The 19,151-nt window shown below is 37.5% G+C and overlaps 1 protein-coding gene across 1 annotated transcript in view; it reads right to left on the bottom strand.

Moving 5' to 3' along the window:
• Positions 1-19,151, bottom strand: part of LOC145983836 (uncharacterized) — a 94,429-nt gene that overhangs the window by 3,742 nt on the left and 71,536 nt on the right. The window contains exons 15-17 of the mRNA XM_083116882.1: positions 17,887-17,964; positions 10,851-10,928; positions 4,786-4,905 (exon numbers count right to left, since the gene is read on the bottom strand). Of these exons, the coding sequence (XP_082973008.1) occupies positions 4,786-4,905; positions 10,851-10,928; positions 17,887-17,964 (276 nt within the window). The remainder of the gene's footprint in view (positions 1-4,785; positions 4,906-10,850; positions 10,929-17,886; positions 17,965-19,151) is intronic.

A 19,151-nucleotide genomic window follows, 5' to 3' on the forward strand; every position in this document is an offset into this window, starting at 1 on the left:
AGAACAAACAAAGTGATAAGGTAACATATTGAATGATGAAGTTATTTAGTTATGTATTTTTAGCAGAATGTTAGGTAGTTGACTACACATCACCTCGTAACTGGTTGGATGACCTTCCACCTCTGGTAGGAGTGAGGCTGGCAGTCGGTAGGTAGGCAATGTCGTCCCTCATGTATTGTTACACTACTGGTTGCTGTTGTTGTTGTTGTTGTTATTATTATTATTAAATAAGATTATGTTTTTATTAGCTCCTTCCACATGAAAATATTAGCGTCATGCAGCGGCACCTGGTTAATATGTGTTGTAGCACAAAAATAATTATTTAAAAATTTGTAGCATGTAAATGAATGTTTCAAGTTTGGTCAGTTTTCTGTTCACATTTAGATTCTTTGTCTTCTATGCAATTCAGACACATTCTCATGCTCGTGCAATTTCTCCTAAGAATGGGCTATCATCATTGTGCCCAGAATACTTACATGGATTCTCATGTGGAAAGTAGTTTTTCAGTATAGGACATTCCTCTGGAACTGGTCTGCTGCTACATCCTACATGTTTAGTGTTGCCAACACAAAGTAAGGAAAAAGTTTCAGAAATTACATTGGTTGTGTCTACAGTGAATAGATCACATATTTTTAAACCCATTGATGGCTGTGTAACTGAATTACTTAGTTCCATGAATTATTTATTTATTTCTTTTTCACAAGGAAAACTTTCGCATAAGCTTTCATTATTTTTATTTTTGACATCTAATCAGTGCTCGAAGGGGAAATTTCTAGCTGGGGAGGATGCTTGATGCTTAAGCAAATTATCCTAACTGGGGGGTGTTTTGCATTGAATTGTTGTTTCAAGTCCGCTTTATGCACAGATAGGCTAATCAGGACCTACAGTTTAAAGTGAGATCCGAACCACTGTGTAATTGGCCTCCCCCATGTGTCAAACCCAGGCCCCCATGATTACAAGGTAATGATTTACCAGTATGCCATCAGGCATCGAGGAGGCTCTGGGAGATGCTTTAACTGAGGGATAGCATCCTCTGCAACCCCCTCCCCCCACACACACTTAGACCACTGCATGTAATTAGAAATAAAGAAGGTGCAGTTCCTGACAGCCCTTTTTGAGTTCATCTGTAGCTTCATGGTGTTGGTCAACTTGGAGGTGATAAGGGCAGGTTGTAGGTTATGATAGTCATTGTGGATATTATAAATAGCCGCTAGGTAATGTGTAACAAGAAATGAATCTGATATGTACTGTAATGATTTTTAGAGTAGTATAGACTCAAAATGTGGAAAATAATCACACATGTCTCTGAGCTATGAAAGATGATCAAAATTAGATCTACAGGGTGGGTCATAAGTCTCCATACAAATGGTGAAAACGGTGACTAATGTTTATTTTTCCTTTTCAGGCAGGTGAACCAATGAAAAAGAAATGGCACTAATGAAGGAAGAACGGATTGACATCATTCTGTCGGCTGGGAGTGGTACCTGATGGGTGGTACCACTCCCAGCCAACAGAATGACGTCAATCCATTCTTCCTTTGTTAGTGGCATCTCTTTTTCATTGGTTCACCTGCCTGAAAAGGAAAAATAAACATTAGTCACCGTTTTCACCATTTGTATGGAGACTTTTGACTCACCCTGTATAAAACATTTTGATTCAAATGATCCAGGTTTGAAAATTTGGAAGCAAATGCACTCTATGGACACTTCAAGTTGCACATTCGTATACTGTGATATTAATTTATTTTTATGTGGAGATTTAAATTTCCATTAACTTTTGCATTAAGCAGATATGATAATTGAACTGTGAGAAGGGCCTGAATATTTGTAGCACACATTCTTGAAAGCAATAAGCCAGCCACTAGCATTCCAGAAAAGGGGGGGGAGGGGTTGGTGGGAGTCATAACCTCCCTCCTCTGGCCTAGTATTCCTTAAAAAGAAAAGAACGTCAAAAAAAGGAAAAGATGGCGAAGTGAGGGCTGACTACTAAGAAAAGTATATCTGTAATCCCCCCTTTTGAAAATCCTAGGCACACCACTGAAGCCAGCAGTAGTAACTTCATTTTTCCTTCATGCACTTCAGTTAAATTCTCTACTCAGATGCTAGTAAACTAAATCAAATAACTTTCCTACATGCTGTGATTTCCAGGTTCGTATTGTTGCTCGTAATTTCAATATAGCAAGTTACATTAACTACGTTGAAGATAAAATTGGATGAAATTTAATTAAACAAATACAGTGAAATACATATCAAAGGGAGGGGTGGATAGAGAGCATAATTTTAAATTTCATTTTCCTGTTCATAACTGCATTCAATTTTTTTAAGCAGGTGTTCACAGTAGATTCCTATGCTCAAACCATTCCCTTAGGTGGCAAGATTGAAATAGTTATTCCACCCAGCTAGCAAGATATGAAGTGTGAAGTTAATTAGGCTGTGAGAATTAATAATGTGGTGTCATTCAATTATGGAATTGTTTTCTCTCATTATCAGCATCAGTCCCATGACAGATAAAGACAACATTCATTAGAAATATTAATTTCTCCATGTATATATATATATAAATCAAATAAGGTAAAAGGAAACACTCACCGGACAGTAGGAAAATTCAAAATTTTCGCTAATTTATAGCATCATCGGTGTGAGAAGAAACAGAAGACGGAACCGGAAGTTGGGGTCCTGCAGAGTTGCCAGGTCCCCATTGAAGAAGAAGTGGTGCGTACAACGAAAAAAACACTGTTTCGTCACCAGGCTCGTCGTAAACTGTGAGTGTGTAGGATGAGTTGGGAGGGAGGGCGGGAGGGTGGGTGAGGGTTGGGCATTACTGGGTGGCCTTGTTCAGGCCAGGTGGAGTGGTTGCACTCATGGCCGATATATAGGCCCTCTCCCATCTTTTGCGAACAGAGGTGTTGGCTGGTTGGGGTAGAAGGTGGATGATCGCTACCCGGAAGCAGTCGTTGAAACTGATGTTGTGGTGGTTGGTGTGGACGGCGACAGTGAAGTCCAGGTTGTGGGTGGAGGAGCGGTGGTTATTGATGCGGAGGTTGAGGGCCGTTGATGTTTCCCCCAGGTAAAAATCACCACAGATGTTGCAGGTGAGGATGTAGATAAGGTTTGAGGCATGGCAGGTCCCTTTGGGATGGAGGGTAAATTTGCCAGTGGCCGTGTGCACCTGGAGGGTGTGAGAAGTGATGAGGATGGGACAGGTCTTGCACCTGGGTCGGTTGCATTTATGGGCAGGAGGGTGTTGGATGTGTGGTGAAGGAGTGTTGTGGACCAGGATGTTTTGGAGGTTAGGGGGGCGTTTGAAAACCACCCTGGGTTTGTTGGGAAATATGTTTTTGGTTTCGGGATCACTGTGGAGGATTGGGAGAAGAGAGTGCAGTGTGTGCCTGATTTTGTTGAGGTGGGGATGATATTGGGTGATGAGTGCAGGTGGGTTGGTGGCAGCAGGTTTCTTGGTGGTAGTGGTATGTGAGGCAGCTCGTGATATCATATATATATATATATATATATATATATATATATATATATATATATATATATATATATATATATATATATATAATATGTCGCCGTCCACACCAACCACCACAACATCAGTTTCAACGACTGCTTCCGGGTAGCGATCATCCACCTCCTACCCCAACCAGCCAACACCTCTGTTCGCAAAAGATGGGAGAGGGCCTATATATCGGCCATGAGTGCAACCACTCCACCTGGCCTGAACAAGGCCACCCAGTAATGCCCAACCCTCACCCACCCTCCCGCCCTCCCAACTCATCCTACACACTCACAGTTTACGACGAGCCTGGTGACGAAACAGTGTTTTTTTTCGTTGTACGCACCGCTTCTTCTTCAATGGGGACCTGGCAACTCTGCAGGACCCCAACTTCCGGTTCCGTCTTCTGTTTCTTCTCACACCGATGATGCTATAAATTAGCGAAAATTTTGAATTTTCCTACTGTCCGGTGAGTGTTTCCTTTTACCTTATTTGATTTTTACTTAGCCCTTTTGGCCCTCCTTGCTTTTATCCATTATATATATATATATATATATATATATATATATGTATGTCTTCTGGACAAATGCCAAAACTTGTGCACCCTCTTCAAATTAATCTTTCGCAAATTGGCAGTGTCTCTTCCACAAATTATTTGCAGAGTTTTCTGTCAATTTCTGTTGCACCATGAAGTTAAGTTGTTTTTTTTTATTTAAAGAACAGATTTATTTTCCTTGTTCAAAAGGAGCCATGATTTACTGTCCCCCAATTTGTTTTTGAATATTAAATAAAATAAAATTAGAAAAATTTACCCAAGCTTACGGTGATGCTTCCATCATGTACCTTGCAATTACTTCTTTACAATTGTGTCCAATTCAAATACATTTTCTTGCAATGCTATAGTGGAACCACAGGCAAAAAAGCCTGCACAGACCCTCGACTCCTGTGCATGCACCATACTTCTGCAAGGTGGGGAGGGGCAGGGTGAACCATGTTTCCTTATGGCCCAAGCTGAATAGATCGAGGAAAAGGTGCGCAACGATTTTAGTCCAAGGTTTTTTTGTTTGTGGTCGGAAGAGGAAAATGTTCATCTATTTGGTTTTTCATTGGAAAACCTGATTTTATTTTACAGTAATAAATCAATCAAAAATAAATTGATACACTTCAAGTGAGTAAATTTTGGCAATTATTGACACAAAGATTTGTCAGTATGGTGGAGCCTGTGCTCAAAATAAATAGACAGTTTGTTGGTCAGAGAATGAAGAGATTCTGTAGTTAAGAACTTACCCAACAAATATATGAGCAGCAGAAATCTTTATTACAGATTATGCAGATGAAATTTGCTGGTCTATTACACCAACTGCAGTAGTGGCTCACATGCTGAGGACTATAACCAGAACCAGCAACCTACAGAGAAAATGTACGCATATTAGTAAAATATTGCAAAAAAAACAAACACATAATCACCTTATATCATGCATAAATAACACTAGCCAACAAATGTTAACCTTTTTTCTGTAGAAGTCATGCTGCTGGGTATTCTTAAACAATTCAGATGCAATGAATACCAAAAATCATGTCAAAAAATGTGTGTCTCATCAGTAGCGGCTACTGCCTATTCACGCACTAGCATGTGCACACCCAAATAAATGTGCAGTGTAATTGAATTTTATTATATTTATTCATTGAAAGCCATTTCTTCAAAACAGCAAATGTTCCCAGGCCACACCACCTTTCATTTACTTCCCTACGTCATCTTTTCTATCTGAGTAACTCGCGTGTAACGGGCATGAACCAGCAGGAACACAATTAGGAAGTGCACGCAGCTGCACATCGAAATGCCACTGTGTTCGACGGTGGGTAGAGGAACTAGAAAGGCTCTTATGGCTTGGATCAAGGGCTTTCGGACTTGCTTCGCACAAGTAATTGTAACATGGTAGCTACGCACATGCGCTGTTCCCTCTTCGTCATGTAGTGTTGCAATCTTTCCACTCCTTGCTGTGTGACAGAGTCAGGAACAACCCATGCATCATTGCAAATTGAGGGATTTTTTTCTCAGCAAGGGAAATTTTGATCTCTCTCACCTCACGCGGTTCTGAGCAAAGCATTTAAATCCGAATGAGGGGAGCGTGGGAAAGGAAGGGGAGAGGGCATGGCATGTAGTGACCAGCATATTAAACCATGCAAAGGCCAGATGCGATGAGTGGAATACGTTGATACAGGTGCTGGAAAAATAGTCTATAAAATGTTAGTGGTTTGAATTAAAAACAATCACAATGTCATAGGAATTGGTGCATTTAGACGCTCTGACTTGCATTTGGAAGTTGAATGAAAATTTCAAATAATCAGAGTTTAATCTTGTATTTTTGTCACAGAACAGTCAATCCAATTCTTTATTCAGTTCATACGAGAATCTGTAACTTGTACTATTATGTCAATGATTTGAGATAATATTTGTAAAGGTGCTGGCATGAATTAGCTGCATTTGATTAGGATCCTCATTACAATGACTAAAGTGAATAAGTACATCAAAAATGGTAATTAACTAAGTGTAAGATGAAATGTTTATGTGGCATTAAACTTGGGTTTCTGATGGGACATATTTACATTGAAGATAGATAATGTACATTATTAAAACACGGCAATTACACAAAATTATGTCAATATTATTATCCCTTACAAACCATAGCAGTTTATCAGTATAGCGTTGTGAGTGATTTTGTCAGGTTGTCGAATGCTGAATTTTCTACATGTCACGAAAGAGACCAAACAACACATCTTCTCTCGTGATCGATTAAAAATGTCACTAGGGTATTTTGCTTTAGTTATAAACTTTACTTTTTTAAATTTTCATGAAATATAACTCTGCTATTGTCTATTATCAGGGAAATGTGTGTCATAACTTGGATTGCAAATGCGATTAGCAGAAAGGGCAGGAATAATTGAGTGGGAATAACAAAACTTCTCCTGGACGTGAGGCCAAAGTGCACATCCATAAACCCAGATCAGAAGCCGCCACTGTGTCACATTACACTTCTTGTCTATAGGATGTCCCAAAAATAACAATGACACACAGTAGCGTACGCAGGATTTCATCAAGGGGGGTGTTATTTCGAAAACTTTCTACAAATTCACATTACCATTGTTTTATTATACTTTATTTAATTAATAATAATAATAAATTAATTAATAATTCTTATAATTAATTAATTAATTAGTTTAATTACTACTAATGCAGCTGCTATTTATGAAAGAAATAGAACAAAATTACATTTCTTTTGTTTCTTTGTTACAAAATAATTGTCTAGTCAACGGTTATTTGTATATGATAAGTGAGACATTTTAAATGTGAAGAAAATCCATAAAAACAAGCAAATATATTAAATTTATTGAAATAATCGAAATATGAAACTCATTCAAGGAGCCGCACTGGTCTAGTCTGACAACTTCGTGGGATATACGGGTTCGATTCCCGTAATTGGTTGGAATTTATCCAGTCTTGTCTCCGTAGCCAGCCTCATAGCAATGGGTACCTGAGAGCAACCCTGGGAGATGAAGGCTGCCGGAGCATGGTGCTGACCACATCACCTGCAAAATAGTTCGAGATCGAAAATCTTTGGGGCCCACCACACCACTACGTGTGCCTTCATGGCACGGTGCTATATACACGGGGGAATTTACATTACCTTTACCTATGGAACTCACCCAGGATGATGATGAAGGGTGAGAATACATGTTGCTAATTTCCACTGAGTCTATGTTTTCGTTCAAAAGTAAGTTTATAGATATTCCAACACATTTATCACTTCTAGGTGATTCACAAAGCACTTCTTCAACATTATTTAATGATGTGGATGTAGACTCAGCATCACTTGAGAGTTCACAAGGGGATGTGAAATCAGTACAGGGAAGAACGTTTGCAATGAGGTCAGCACACTGCGACGAAGCAAGGAATTTTCACAATTCTCGCGAGAGTCACTGCGCGACTTTTTGCAAAAAAAATATTGCAAAATTGAACTTGGCGGCCGCTTAGATTGTGTTTGGAATGTTGTGTTTTTCTTCATGCTGCATGAGAATAATAATTCAAATTATTATTATTATTATTATTATTATACTGTCGCAGATGTTTGACTGATAAATTATCCATTTTAATTTTTTTTCTACAGCATTTTCCATAATATTTCAAAAGCACAAGGGGGGGGGGTTAAACCCGGTAATCCCCCCCTTGCGTACGCCACTGATGACACATATATGTGATATTTACTGTAACATTTGATGCACCTTTACCTTTAACATTTCAACTAATAATACTTAAAAAAGATTTTGTTACTATACTGTAATTTGAAATTCACCATGTGTCCATATAAATAAATATTCAAAATATAAAAATAGAGACTGTGTTGCACAGAAATTATGTGTATCAAGCCATTATTCATACAATTTAAAAGTGTAACAAATTACACAGGAAAGAGATTAGTGAAAATTTCAAACAATTCTATTCCACCACACAGACCATCAAGTGGATGTTGCAAAACTAAGAAAAATGCAAAAGAAGAGGGTAACAGAAAATTAAAAACACTGAGAAATAATTAGATAGAAAAAGGTTGAAAGATTAATTAGGAAACGGAAAAAATCAATAATGATTAGAAAGAATTAAGAAAAGAAAAAGAAAGAACATACATTTATATTTTATGCAATGGGTCAACCTAGGGAGGAAACGAGAAAGAGGGCCTCCTCTCCAATGGTGTAGTGGTAATGTCATTTCCTTGTAATCAAGAGGTCCCAGCTTCAATACCTGGTGGAGGCACAAGTGATTTGGATCACACTTTAATCTGTAGGTTCATTTCAAATTATCCTTCCTGTGCATAACATAGACATAAAACAAAAAACTCAAACTCAGAAAAAGAGAGATAGAGAGAGAGAGAGAGAGAGATGGAGAGAGATAGAGACAGAGACAGAGACAGGCAGACAGAAGGGATGAGTGAAAGAGAAGAACTGAACAAATCAGAAGAAAATATATTATTTCTGTGCAGAATACACAACAAAATGTCATTGCTATAATACGCCATATCACACCATTGATACCAGATGACACAAAATGGCAACCTGGCCCTAATAATTAGAAATAACAATTAAAATATTTTCTTTTACATTTTCAGTGGAATCACAATGTGTAATATGTATAAATTCTTACCTCTAAATATTAACATCACATCTATTTTCCATTGAAATGCCAGCTAATTGAAAAGATAGGTAAAAGTAGAATAGCTTGATGATAATTCAACTTGGCATAAAATCATTTAACCTTAATAGAGATGAGATTAATACACAAATATAGAAACCAGTTTAACACAACCTGGGGCAAATAGTTCCAGGATTTACTCTAGATCAGTATTGAGCTATTATAATTAATTGAGTTAGAGGACTATTCCTACAAGAAATAAAAAATGTTAGTTCAGCAAATCTGACAAGAGCAACAATAAGAGTTGACATGTTAGAAACACATTACCTGGTCAAATTCTATTTATGAGTCCTTAATTCTCAAAACCTGTTAAATCAGTTTAACTTTATCTTGTTACTTGGGCTTCTATCTTGAAGAATTGGTAGTGCACAATTTCTTTAAGGGCTCCTGAATAACTGAATGGTTAGTGATCTTGCCTTTGGTGCAAGCAATCCTGAATTTGATTATTAGTGGGAGCTTTAAAATTTTAGTATTGCCTCAAAAGCATCAGGACAATGAAGGTGCTGTTGAAATTAATAGCAGACTCCAGTCTCAAAGTCCAGGAAACAATTGTAATGGAACACCAAATGGAAGTTAATGTAGAACAATACAGAGGTTGTTCGCTTTATATCCGACCATTGTCGATTCGGTGCTGCCACCTGGCATATCATGCTGGAACTATGGGTCTGCTGGTGGGAGCAGTGTTGTGTCTGACCTTGTAGGTGCGTGAGTGTTGGTAGTGAATGTTATGAACTGGCGCCGAAAATCAACCGGTATTGGGAGGGTTACGTAATGGCCCTTTTCCACGCTAAGTTTTCATATGTGCATTGTGAACCTGTATGAAAGGTACCTGGCGGGTTCCAAATGGAAGAAAGTTGTCACAATGGATGAATCATATGTCCATCTCACTGCTGGTGGTCACATTCGGGCGATCACATACCGTGATATTGACAGCAAGGAGTGCAGCAACTTTGTTCATCAGTGCAGGGAAAGTTTCCCTCGTGGCTTTATGGTTCTGACAGGATTCGGATATGAGGGTAAGTTGATGATACGCAAGGTGGACAAAAATGTGAAGGTGAATGCCAGATACTTCCAAAACTCCATTCTGACACCTATCTATCGGAGAGACATCCCAAAATTGTATGGAATGGACGCGAACCAGGTGATGATCCATATGGACAAGGCTTCGAGTCATACCGCCAGAACATCACTACGTTTTTATCAGGAAATGGCAGAGGAACTAGGAACTCATGTCATTCCGTTTGAAGACATTTCTGTGAAAAGCCCAGATGCCAGTCCAATGGATTTTTGTGCATTTGGACTGTTGTGAAACGACGTCTTCAACATCGCTGCCCACGCACCCTGGATGGTGTATGGAAAGCTTGCAGGGAGGAGTGGGACAGAATTCCCATGCCTGTCCTGCACCGGAGCTTGCTGCAATGGAAACTGCAATGCCGGGCGATAGTCCACAATGCTGGGGGTCCAATAGAACATGATCAGTGGTGGCGGCACGGTATCTGTTAAGGTGGGTACCCGTCAAACATGGTCGGCTATAAAACGAACGACCTTCTATATAATTAAAATTAAGACACATGTGCAGTCAATATTATTTTATATTTCATTGATGCCCATGTACAGGATAAACCTTTAAGCTGAACTCTGCAAAACTTTGACATCAAGAATTATACAGGCTGTTCCCCTCCCAAAATGAATGATTTTGTTTACTTCACTTTTATGCCATTTTGGTTAATTGCAAAGATGAGGATGAGCGATAATATTATGAAAATTGATGAAGGGACACTCACAAGGAACACCCATGCCCAGGCAGGGATTCAAACCTGAGACTCCTGGCATTATAGCACAATGTGCAATGGAGTTTGGCTCTGCCCCAAAAAAGGCAACTCAGATTATTAAGTGGTAAATATTTTGGTTACCTTTTTTTAAAACACACTATTGTGCAAGAGAGATGGCATTCAAAAAAGTAACATGAAATATGAAGGATAACAGGTATTTCTCACCAAAACAATCCACAACATGTTGTCCAATTATAAAGAAGAACAGTTTATATTGTACAAATTGAATTTGTTAAGACATCACATTATTCTTGAATAGCTAGTAAAGTTATGACTACCTGCCCATGTGGTCGAGCTGCAAATGCCATAGGAACTTGAGTTGAATGTGGACGCTGAAGCATCATAGATGGATGTACCTTTTAATAAGAAGATTGGCAAAATTATAGCTATAGGTAAGTGCGAGAAGTGCATATATATATATATATATATATATATATATATATATATATATATATATATATATATATATATATATTTCAAATCACGACAAAAATGTTTTCTTTCCTTAGTTACTGCCCATATAAGGAACTTACATGTTAATTTCAAAATCACTGCTGGTCAAAAGAATACCCTCTTTCTAGGGCTGAGCCAATACCACTTCGAACTGATACCCATACTGATACTGATACTCTTACCGATTCCCGCCAATACTGATACAAATGCTTGAAAATTGTAACAATTTAAAGTTGTTCAAAATATTGATTAATATTACTGAATGTGTATTCCACCCAATTATGAGCATAGATTTATCAGAGTTTTGCTTTAAAATAATCAAAAATTACATCAAAATGTGGAAATACCTGTTATATATTAACACAAAATACTGTATATTCACATAACATTGGTACAAAATCAATGGAAAATTCAAATTGTGCATAAGTTTCAGGATAATTAGTGTCACATGCCATTTTTGTGAAGCCCGTGAATGAACAAAAGTGCTGGAAAAGTATCAGCTGGTATTATTAAATAAAATTCAACCCATATTTTCCAATACTGATACCGATTCACTCACATTGGTATTGGCTCAGCCCTACCTCTTTCACATCATAAAAATATTCTATAAATCCCAAGAAAAAATTTCAATTGACATTATTTTGGGCTTATTGCACCATGTTATGAATGCATGTAGCCAGTTGTGGAAATACAACCTGATCTTTGTTCACGTGGAAATGAGTGTGATCATCATCATACCATAATCACAATAATTTAGCATGTAAATATTACATAGTACCTATGATATATTCCATTGTAGCATAAACTACTCAACTACAAGTAATTTCTGAAAGTTTCCTACGGATTAAAACAAAGCTTGTCACGTGAAAAAAACAAACACAGTGGAAGTTTACAATTGAAATTGTCCACAATAACTATCAAACTGGTAAGTTATATTAATATGTAAGTTCTGTTCAGCAGAGGCTAAGATATAGTACAAGCAATGCAAGCACTCCTTGCGTTATTCGAATATCATTTAATGTACTTAATGTTTTAGCCTTATTTAGTTTCCATCACACTCGATTTTGTGAAAATTACCGCTGCAAACTCCCTCAGCAGCTCTGTAGCAAGCACCAACCTCAATGCTTGCGGCTGCTCTTCAGGAGAATAACAAGCACCCGAAGGAGTCACATGCGAAGCGTGAAATTTAGGTGGAAACCGTCCACGATGCTTCTACAAAAAGCTCTGCTTCCTCAGCTTGCGTGATTCCCGAAATTAGACGAGCTCAACCGAAAGCAGAAGGATATATTGCCACCAAAAACTAGTAACGAATATTTGTCTTCATGAACACGTAAACAAGGTCGCGAATATAATAATAATTCTTAGTCATAAAATAACTAAAAGAAGTTATTATCACTGTGCTAATTTCCATATACATCATATTATTTGCAAATTATTTTAGATTTCGTGAAATGTAAAATGCGTAAAAAATTGACATTGGGAGTTGGGGCGAGATGGCAAAGGGCGAGCGTTTGTATCTCCAGGAAGTGGAATGTGCACCCCCATGAAGAGTTTCCCCAAGGAGGGGGAATATTCGATGGACCTTGGTCTACACCCTGTGTCCAGCTCGGTCCAGCTCAAATTATGTCAGAAGTGTTGACCGCTACCAGTGTTTGCAACTGTCAAATTATTAACACAGTAATTCAAGTGGGCTGTTTCTCCAATTTTACAACCACATTCAATAAACTGACGGCTTTTGAATAGAACTTGGGGTGAAAATAAAGCTATCTGATAAAGAACTATCTACTGATATTTGAACACAGCATGGAAGTAAATAGTATACATTGTGCACATTGTGAACAGAAGAACATGTTTTAAGTTTTATTGTTGTTGTTGAGTTCGTGTCTTAAGTCCACTTTTGCACAATAAGGCTAATCGGGACTGGACCTACAGTTTAAAGTGGGTACTAAGAAATAAATAAGAAATTCCGTACACCTTTAGTCGTATGCAGAAAGTTCGCATATGCAAGACGTTTACTACCATACGAATAACGTTACCTGGAATTTCAAAAGTAAATGTGACGTTTCCGGATCATATGGTTTATTTTTAGTACTGTCACTTATTTATGATATTTTGTCAAATCCAGCGAACGGGTCAATGAGGCTATAAACCTCGACCCCCCCATTCCTTTGGCACACCATTGTACTACTTGTTTTGCTGCACTGAAACATCGCTTGCCTCCTTCGAAAGACTACGCTTTGCTACTGCTGTCCAGGATTCCTACATAGCTGCTTTTGCTAGTCACCTTGCCTTTGGTGCATGCAGTACAGCATTCGAACCCTGGTGAAAAAAACGCTATTGATGGCACTCGAGGCAGAAGTCGATGTAGAAGAGTATGCATGTGTAGCTAATATTATTTAACATTACATTGATGCCCACATAAAGGAACAAGCCTATAAAGTTAATTTAAAACATACTCTGCCAAACTTAAACATCAAGGTGCCATACCAGAGGAACATAACTCCAAAAATGCAGTTTTCAGTTTAGTTTTGTTTAAATAAACTACTCTGAACAAATACATTACTTTCTCTCTCCAGTAAATTAGATCAACTGAAGTTATGTGCTCTGGTTCTCACATGATGAAGGAATATGCAGGCTGTCCCAAAAAAGTAACCAACATTATTTATTAAATGATCTGTATTTTGGTTACTTTTTGGATACCTTGAACTATTGCTGTAAAACAGATGTAGTATCCATTCCAGCAACATGAAATAGGAAATATAACAGGTATTTCCAATAGAGTATAACATCACACGCAATTGTATTTCTATTTTGTGAATTCAGTTCTTGCAGATCTCCTTGTAGATCACACACAAAAATAGACAAATATGTAACAAAACAACAAAATAAAAATAGAAAAAGCCTATAAACAACAGTATATAATTATACTGTCCCATACTGTGGCTGTGTGATCTAAGGCGTCATGCTTTGGACTCCAGCTACAGGATGCATGCAGGTTTGAGACTCCTGGGGGAAAGCATAACAACTTTTCTCTTGAGATTTTGGCCTGTGCATGGGACCAGTTGCCACACCCCATTGTGAGGAAATTGGGGAGCTATGAATGAGTAGTGTAACCTGGTCATGGAAACCTACATCATTGTGCTGACCACACATCGCCCCATAACTGGTTGGATTATCTCCCACCTCAGCAGATGGGAGTGAGGCCAGCAGTCGGTAGGTAGAACCTGGCCCTCATGGGCTGTTGCACCATGGGTTATCAGTATTAATAATAATAATAATAATATTATTATTATTATGATTATTATTATTATTATTATTATTATGCCACATGGTAAAATTATATATGTTGCTTCCAAATTTTGTGTATGGAAAATGTATAAATCAGAGGCGAGGCATCCTGTCATCGGGAGATGCAGCGATGACAGCAAAATAATAAATATATTGCTTTTTAAATATTTTAGAGACGAGGTAAAGAAAACAAGTAAGAATATTCACATATTTGAGCAAAATTTTCAGCCCCATGTTTACAAATGCAGCAGGGTTTCTATGACGTCATCAAAATGAAACTTCTCAGAATGTCCAGCAATGTAAAGCATGCAATGCTCATGTTTTTAAGAGAAAAATATATTGAAGAGCATCGCAACACAACTTACACAGAATACATGAAAAACAATATAAGCAAAAGCATAAATTTCCCACGGTTAGTGCTAGAAGGAACTCGAAAAAAAAAGAGTTCTGGATCCATTGTATTTCCTTCATAGCATTTCTTTTATCTTTGTTGGATCCTGTGGTTCAAATATCGATTTTGGAAAAATATGTTCTTGTTTTACAAAATATGAAGTGCTTCCTGTCGTTTTGTGTTTACTATGTTTACCAATGATAGGACTCGTCAAAATTTTTGTTCTCAAGGTGACAGACATACTTACTCAAACAGAACCTTTTTCCTAACATATCTTACCTTCACACCAGGGATGACCAAAAATATCAGGATTCCGTAAAATTTAAATTCGGAAATTTTACTACCCGGATTTCGGAGGCAATCTTAATTTTGGAGAGAGATGTTTAACATTTTTTTCCTTTTTTTCTGGTAGAACGTATTAAGAAAGTTTTGTCTTCCTTATTTTTCGATCATATACTACACAGAAAGAAAAATGGATTTGGCTATCTCTACTTCACACATCATGTAGGAACACTGTTATCATCATTATCAATGTACGAATATCCCCCACCACCCAAGTTGAAAGACTGACCCTGATGTTTGGCAAGTCTTGCGATGACTATGTCAAAATGTCATGCTTCGCCACTGTTACAAATATGTCATACATATGTGAGGGGGTTAAGAGGTGACCCTTTGTGAAGACATGTCAACATCCCCACGTGGTACACCCTGGACTGTATTTTGAAGACTAGTGTGGCTCTGGCATCTGCACACATGGCCAATATAATCCTCCGAGGAATGTTTTTCTGTCATCCCTACATGTTTGTGACTGTCCCCTCCATTCATCTTCAGAATTAGCCAAAAGTGGCAGAAAAGCAAAGTAAAATAAACTAAATCAATCAATGTATGTGTCTGTGTTAGTGCTAATGAATTATTCTCTTACACACAGTATCTGACTGTGTTCTCACTTACTTCTCGACACAATACTACATAATATGCTGTCAAATTTTGAAATATATGAAAAACTGTTTATATTGCAAAAATTGCAATTTTTAAGACCAGAGCACTGCACCTCCGCAAGATTTGCTTACTATGCTCACCTGGCTGGCGAGTGAGTGAGTAAAACTGTATGCCTGAGTTTTGAACTTTCAAGCATCGAAAGCCCATGGATAACTGGCAGTCCTTGCGAGACCCAGCTCGCTTATCTGCAGCAAACAATCATTCCGGTTTTGCACCATCTCCAGATACATGATTCATGCAGTCACTGTTGCCAACTTTTAGATTCTAAACTATTCAAGGTGCACTTGAAATGTTCATCACTTTTATCAATTTGAAATTGCAGAGATTTATTCCGTGGTAGAAAATATTTGTATCAACACACCTAGTGGCGGCAACTGGGTTCCAAAACTAGGGGGGTAATGTGCAAAAAAGTGGGGAGCAAGGACAGATTAATTTCCCTAGGTACATAAGGTTAGCATGATTCGAGGGGCAAAAGTGGTAAAAAGTGGAGGGCAACTGCCCCCCTCCCTCCCCCTCCACCACTGCTGACACCTGTAACGGAGTACGAACAAAGTTTTGCAAACAGTGCCATTGTAAATATTTTGGAACATTGTGTGTCTGGTGGTTGTTCTACATTAGATTATTTTGGGTGGGCTCCCTGATGGCAGGTAGCATTGTCGTCTTGTAATGCAGGGGTCCCAGGTTCGATACCCGGTGAAGGCACATGGTGGTTTGGATCCCATTTTAAACTGTAGGTCCAGTCCCGATTAGCCTTACTGTGCATAAAGTGAACTTAAAACACCAAATCAATTAGTCAATTAAACTATTTTTTTTCGAAGAACTTTGCTACAGATTTTCTTTCTGGTGTAATTTTGCCAATTCAATATCCGAATTAGTTGCTCAAGATATTCCATTTTGAAAAGTTATACTGCTCGTGACTTGCTTAGTGTTATTATCCCCTCGATGGCACAAAGATAGCTTCTATTGTTTTTGTAAATTGCATTCTGAAGGGAATTTTATACTCAATATAGGTGTAATGTAGTACTTTTTCAACAATTACATTTCTGATATCACGTGGTGCTGAATACTAAAGTACGGGTGTCCATAAAATGAACATGAAATCAGAATTTACATTTCAAAAGGTTTATGCATATTGCCATCTATTTCAACAAATTGTTGTTCTCTCATGCTGTTACAAGTTAACTAGTTGATAGTAATTGTTAGCTTCAAGGCCGCTCACAGGACCTTTTTTCAGGGGTGGGGGAATCAGTATTTAAAGTGGGGTGATGCTTTCCCCCAGTTAAGAGAATTCTCATAAAACATCTCCAACACTAGGATAATTTGCATAGGCACTTATTCTGCTGTCTTTCACGGCACCTCTCGTCTATGTTTTCATGCTACAATTTCAAAATTTGATTATATTATCCAGAAATCCAAAGAGGGGGGGTTCCCCCCCTCCCTGGGCACCCTTTGTTAGCTTGTATCTTCAGACAGGTGCAAATAGCACGCAATGCTATTTACACATTTCAACAAACAAACAACGTAAAAATGAAACCGAGAGAAAATTTACAATTTCAAGACCAGAAATGTGACATAAAAATGAACAAAACACACATAACTATTTCAAGTTCTTGAAAACAAATTTGGAAAATATGTGGTAGTCAGTTTTACATAATAATGAAACTAATTTTAGAAGTTACAAAATCTAACAGTTACACAACCTCAAGGCATCTACGACTAGCATAAATTCGAATGTCTCCATGTGTAGTGAAATATAATGGCCATTGGAAACACTGACAGTGGTGCTTGAGTCTGACTGCAGATACTACATTGGGTCTCACGTGACTTCTTAGTGCCCAGGTAAAGAGAAAAACCTGGCAAGCATTGAGGCCTGTGGAAGGGAGGCTCACTTGCGCAATGTCGAACACCTGTCTTGAAGTGCGTGTTGCATATTATTGTAAGCGCGACTCTTTCTGGAGGGGTTTCTTCCGGGTCTCGTGCAGGCCTCTGGTTAGGACATCACATTATGCATGCAAATTCTATCATATTTATGGAAAAGTTATTTCATTTCACTCAATTAAATTGAAACTAGAATTTTAAAATTGATTTCTTCTAAATATTACACTAATGTGAATCTTCTACTCAAATAGAACATATTCAGAGAATTCACAAACAAAATTAATAACAGCTAAATTTATGCCTACCTGAATATGTCGTCTAGCTGCAGATCCCACAGGAACTTGAGTTAAAGGTGGAGGCATAAGTATGGTATCTGGATCAACCTTTAAATGATAACATTGTCAAAATTATAGTGATAAATAGGTGGGAGAAACAAATAAAGCATTAAATATAAACATTATATAAACCAAACATATTAATAAAATTCAGTGATTCATGAAAGTCTGCAAATTTAATATTATAAGGTAATCTTTAACAATAAAACATATTTTAATGTGAAAAGAATGTAAATTCCAGAGGATCTTCCCCTCTGGACTACGTTTTTCAACAAAAGTAGGTATTTTTCCTTTGACACAAAAAACATTTTTACAATGTAACCATGTGATCTAAAAGATAATTAAACGAGCTTTCAAAATATGTATAAAATATTAACATTCGTTAATTTCAAGGATGTGCATGCACACTTTTCTTACTTATCTTAATATAACGACAACTAATCTCTTTGATCCCTGACACAATATCTTACATAAAATGGCTGCTGGCAGCCTGAGACAGTTTATTTTCTGCACAGTGCACCAGAGGGGGACTGGGTATACTGAAGTAGTGCCATTTGTTAACTTTGTTAAATACCTAGGTACTAATATGATTTTCATGAAGTGGGCCACCTTGGGAACTATGGCCACTTTTGGCTCACCAACCTTATGTAGAGGAAATAGTTAAGGTACTCGCATGTCGAGCAAGATGGAGCTAAAGCTCTTTTTTTTTTAAATTCACAATATATTCCAATTATTAAGCGTGTCTATTCAGTTTTCACTTTCTTTTTTTTACATTAACAAAGAACCAATTAAACTATTTGTGATGATAAAAATCATACATGATTTCATTTTGTAATTCAAACATGTAGTAAAACATTAGTCAGCTCATCTTGCCACACCTTCCCCTATGTTGCCTTCAAATGTTATGTCAGTAGTTTTAGGAAATTCTGAGATTTATATCAATATATCATATATGTATATGTGTGTGTGTGTGTGTGTGTAGGTGTGTGATAATGATTTATTCTCACATCTCACATATGCAGGGCTTGATTGTGCTCTCAGTCACTTCTGAACACAATAATCCATAATATGCTGTTCAATTATGAAATATGAAGATCTGTTTATGTTGAAAAAAATAAATTTGTTTGGAAATTCTAACATTTATGGAACATTTATTTCATTTCACTCAATTAAATTGAGATATAATTTTAAAACTTATTTCTATAACATTTCAAACTAATACCCAAATTCTTCTG

The sequence above is a fragment of the Lepisma saccharinum genome, chromosome 2 (genome assembly GCF_977018435.1).
Source record: "Lepisma saccharinum chromosome 2, izLepSacc3.1, whole genome shotgun sequence".
Classification (NCBI taxonomy): domain Eukaryota; kingdom Metazoa; phylum Arthropoda; class Insecta; order Zygentoma; family Lepismatidae; genus Lepisma; species Lepisma saccharinum.